This window comes from Nematolebias whitei, chromosome 22 (genome assembly GCF_014905685.2).
Source record: "Nematolebias whitei isolate Nwh7 chromosome 22, NemWhi1, whole genome shotgun sequence".
Lineage (NCBI taxonomy): Eukaryota > Metazoa > Chordata > Actinopteri > Cyprinodontiformes > Rivulidae > Nematolebias > Nematolebias whitei.
The window spans coordinates 1,894,858-1,899,608 of record NC_056519.1 but is presented as its reverse complement, the minus strand read 5'-3'; the positions used below and the strand labels follow the sequence as shown (position 1 = coordinate 1,899,608).

The window sequence follows — 4,751 nt, the reverse complement described above, 5'->3', positions numbered from 1 at the left end:
GAACATAAATAAATAAAACTAAAGTTTATAAATGTAAATAAATAAAACTAAAGTTTTAAAATATAAATAAATAAAACTAAAGTTTATAAATATAAATAAATAAAAACTAAAGTTTATAAATGTAAATAAATAAAAACTAAAGTTTATAAATGTAAATAAATAAAACTAAAGTTTATAAATGTAAATAAATAAACTAAAGTTTATAAATGTAAATAAATAAAACTAAAGTTTTTAAATATAAATAAATAAAACTAAAGTTTATAAATGTAAATAAATAAATAAACAAAAGTTTATAAATGTAAATAAATAAAACTAAAGTTTATAAATGTAAATAAATAAACTAAAGTTTATAAATGTAAATAAATAAAACTAAAGTTTATAAATGTAAATAAAGCAGCGGCTCTGATCTTCATGTTTCTGTGTCCAGATGATTCAACCAGAGTGAAGCTGTCCTACCTGGAGGACGACCCCTGCTCCGACTACATCAACGCCAGCTACATCCCTGTACGCACATGCACACACACGTGCACACACACGTGCACACACTCTCTGACCCCAGTACCCTCCGTGTCCACAGGGCAACAACTACCGCAGGGAGTACATCGCCGCTCAGGGCCCGCTGCCCGGCACTAAAGACGACTTCTGGCGGATGGTGTGGGAGCACGGCGTGCACAACGTCGTCATGGTGACGCAGTGCGTGGAGAAAGGACGGGTGAGTTCACGAGCCGAAGATAAAAACTGTTTTTGTTCTCGTAGTTCGGAACCAGCACATCCATAGTCTGAAAAATAAAATAAACTCGTCGGCGACATTATTGTTCGGTTTAATGAAACTTTAATTATTTTAAGATCCTGAATGTTCGTGTGCGAGGAACTCCTCATCTCACGATTCAACAACGAGTCAGAGGCTGCGAATAAAATACATCAATAGAAGGACTTCAGATTACTTGACCAATGATTTATGTAATCTCTGCCTAATCTGCCTAATAAAGAGTTCACAACAGCAGCTGCTGACATGCTAACATGATTAGCATCGTGTTGATCAAACGTTGTTCTGATCCGTTCAGAAGGTACCGACAGACTGATGGGTTTCACCCCCGACCCAAAACAGGTTCCAACTTGAAAAACTGATCTCAGGGGCCAGATTTGGCCCGTGGGCCTTCAGTTTGGCCCCCGTCCTTTAAACCCACCAGAACCAACGACACGAAGCAGAAAACTTTCCAAACGGAGCTGGAAGTTTTCCTCCCAGGTTCTGACGGGTCAAACGGACCTGAAGTAGCTGCATGTTGTCTTCCAGGTGAAGTGTGATCAGTACTGGCCCGCAGACAAAGAGCCGCTGTACTACGGAGACCTGGTCCTCCAGATGCTGTCAGAGTCCGTCCTGCCGGAGTGGACCATCAGAGAGTTCCGGATCACCTCGGTACCGGTTCTTCACCTGAGAGTAACGGTTCATAAATGATGGGTGTGTGACGGATGTTTCATGGATCCTGACAGGAGCGCAGCTGCAGTTACCCTCGGGTTCTGCGTCACTTCCACTACACGGTGTGGCCCGACCACGGCGTCCCGGAGAGCACCCAGTCCCTGATCCAGTTCGTCCGGACGGTCCGGGACTACGTGGACCGATCCCCGAGTACCGGAGCCACCGTCGTGCACTGCAGGTTTGACGCTCGTTTGCTGTTGATTAACTCAAATAATTCTGGACGTTAACCGGGATCTGTTCTTGTCTCAGCGCCGGAGTGGGTCGTACCGGGACCTTCATCGCTTTGGATCGGGTTCTGCAGCAGCTGGACTCTAAAGGAACCATCGACCTGTACGGCTCCGTGTTCGACCAGCGGCTGCACCGACAGCACATGGTCCAGACCGAGGTACCCTCCTCAGCACAAAACAGTCCCGTTCATGTCGTTTTAACCGGATCAGGTTCTGATCCGGTTCGTCGTGTGTTTCAGTGTCAGTACGCGTTCCTGCATCAGTGCGTCCGGGACGTCCTGAGGGCCCGGAAACATCGCAGCGAGCAGGAGAACCCCTTGTACCCCATCTATGAGAACTTCAACCCCGAGTACTGCCATGGTGAGCCCGCCCACTTCCTGTCGCTCAGAGAGCCACTTCCTGTCGCTCAGAGAGCCACTTCCTGTCGCTCAGAGAGCCACTTCCTGTCGCTCAGAGAGCCACTTCCTGTATTTTACCGGTGTAATATCTATTTGTGATTTTAATGCACGGACAGACGGTGTTGACAGCTTTTAAACTGTGATCGGATCTTTTTGCTTTGATCTTTAAGATTAAAGTTATAATTACGTGTCAGACTGAAATGAAACTTGATAAATGTTTAATTTTGAGTATTTGTATTTTCTCTGCACTTCTGGTTTCTGTACAGTTGGAGTTAATTAGTTAATTGTTAGCCTCCTTAACGAGCAGGTGTCCACCTGACAACGCCCACTTCCTGTAGCTCGTCGTAAACGTTAGATTAAACACTAAAGTGAAATATTTACTGAATCTGTTCAGGTCGAAGATTCTTCATCGGACGTTTGTTTTTCTCTCAGATTTCATCTACAGACGTTAAAGAACCAACAGGAAGTTCCTGTCAGAAGAACAGAGTCACTTCCTGTGAAGATCATCAGGAATGCTTTTGGTTTCGTATCAACATGGCCGCCATGGTTTCACTAATAATCTGAGTAAATCTCACCACATCGGTCCAAACCATCTGAACTGTCCCTTTAAGACGTACAGTGGACAGACGAGGACGTTGGATTAACTCAGGGACGTTCTGCAGCTCCAGACTTCGCCTCATGTTGATCTAAAATAATTCATAAATTTAATCTACCCTCTACATTAAATTAAAAACGAGACCGAGCAGCGTATTTATGATGAACTTGGACTCAGAGCTCCGTCCACATGTCATCTAGAAATCTGTTCTTGAAGCAGATTAGTAATTCGGCTGCTGGGATTAGGATTACAGTGCTACCAGAGATATTTGAAATTTAACTCCAACAATGAATAATGAATGGTGTTTTACCCTCAGCATTGAATCGGACCCGTCGGGTCCAACAGAACCAGACCTGAACCCGTTTCTACAAACGGTCAGTCTGAACACGTCTTGATCTATAAGCTGTTAATTTAAAGAATCACACGTTGCTGTATGTAAATATTGATGTAATCTCTATATCCATGGATTATATTTGGATCAGTTTATTTTTTATATCGACCTCCTTTTAATTCTAATTAATGTCACTTTTATACAAACGGTTTCCTCCTTTTCTAATAAAAAACTATCAGAAAATAACTGGCAGGATTTTTTAATTCAGATTAATATTCTGAGGGACTAAAATCAGTTTAAAGATTTTTAAAATCGTATCTACAGTAAAAATCTGTTCATTAAAGTTTTAAAGAGAAAACAAAATGTTTATTCTGTGTAATCTGACAAGAACTTCAGGATTTAATTGACATCAATCCCTCAGATTAAATTGTTTTGTAAACTGGATTATAACGAAATAATAAAAACAGCTGCCCTCAAACAGTCTGATTTATTGATTGATTGATTGATGAGTTGACAGTCGGTCCGGTCCTCTACTCTTCCTGGGTTATGATGGAATGAATGCTTGTCACCCGCCGTCAGAGGCATCATGTGATCTGTTAGCCCTCAGTCATGACTCTCAGCTACTACCATCTGTGAAACAGATGGATCCATTTTTGTGTTCGCTAAGGTTGCTTAGCTGTGGCGGCCATCTTGGATGGCTTTAAAGGTGTTTCTGAGGTTGATTAGATATTTTGCTAACAGTAAAATTTCCCTTCTTTGTTAATCTGCTGGAGAAAGATTATAATCAGATTTATTTTTGTTTCTAATGTATTGATTTGAACAGAAACCGTCTGATAAACGGTCCTGATCCGAACCAGAGTCTGGATCCAGGTTCCGATCCGAACCAGAGTCTGGATCCAGGTTCCGATCCGAACCAGAGTCTGGATCCAGGTTCCGATCCGAACCAGAGTCTGGATCCAGGGTCCTGACTCTATAAATCTTTAAAAACAGGATCCTCATTCAGGCAAATACACAAATCCAAATTAATGTTTAAGTTAAAAACAAAAAGTTTTTATCCTCTACAATATTTTAATCAACTTTGAATGCTCAAAGTTTTCGCATTTACAAAATATTTTAAATTACTTTTAATTCTGAATTTACTTTTAAAGAAACTATGTTCCTGCCCATGTCTGTGTTTATCTGTTAGTAAAATATCTCATGAATCTCTGATGTTCATCTACAACTGACAGCCTTGGAGTCAATCCAATTCAAGATGGCCGCCACAACTAATCTTCTTTCAGTTTTTCCCTCTTCAGGGGTCGTCCCAGCAGGTCCTCTGTCCTCACTCCACCTCCATGTACCTGTTCCCTGTTCTCACCACAGATCACATCATCTGCAAACATCATCGTCCACAGGGATTCCTGCCTGACCTCATCTGTCAGTCGGTCCATCACCAGAGCAAACAAGAAGGGGCTCAGAGCTGATCCTTGAGGCACTCCCACCTCCACTTTGAAGCTTTCTGTCATTCCTACGCCACATCTCACCACTGTCCTGCTGTCCTCATACGTGTCCTGCTGTCCTCATACATGTCCTACTGTCCTCATACATGTCCTACTGTCCTCATGCATGTCCTATTGTCCTCATGCATGTCCTCATACATGTCCTACTGTCCTCATACGTGTCCTCATACATGTCATACTGTCCTCATACATGTCCTGCTGTCCTCATACATGTCCTGCTGTCC

The 4,751-nt window shown here is 42.2% G+C and overlaps 1 protein-coding gene across 1 annotated transcript in view; it reads left to right on the top strand.

Annotated features, from left to right (window-relative positions):
- ptprb (protein tyrosine phosphatase receptor type b) overlaps positions 1-3,276 on the top strand; it is a gene marked incomplete at its 5' end in the record, with an annotated part of 31,076 nt that extends 27,800 nt beyond the window's left edge. Inside the window, 7 exon segments of the mRNA XM_037695739.1 lie at positions 428-504; positions 578-712; positions 1,295-1,417; positions 1,492-1,655; positions 1,727-1,862; positions 1,944-2,064; positions 2,535-3,276. Of these exon segments, the coding sequence (XP_037551667.1) occupies positions 428-504; positions 578-712; positions 1,295-1,417; positions 1,492-1,655; positions 1,727-1,862; positions 1,944-2,064; positions 2,535-2,554 (776 nt within the window).
- Between the last annotated feature and the right edge of the window lie 1,475 nt (positions 3,277-4,751).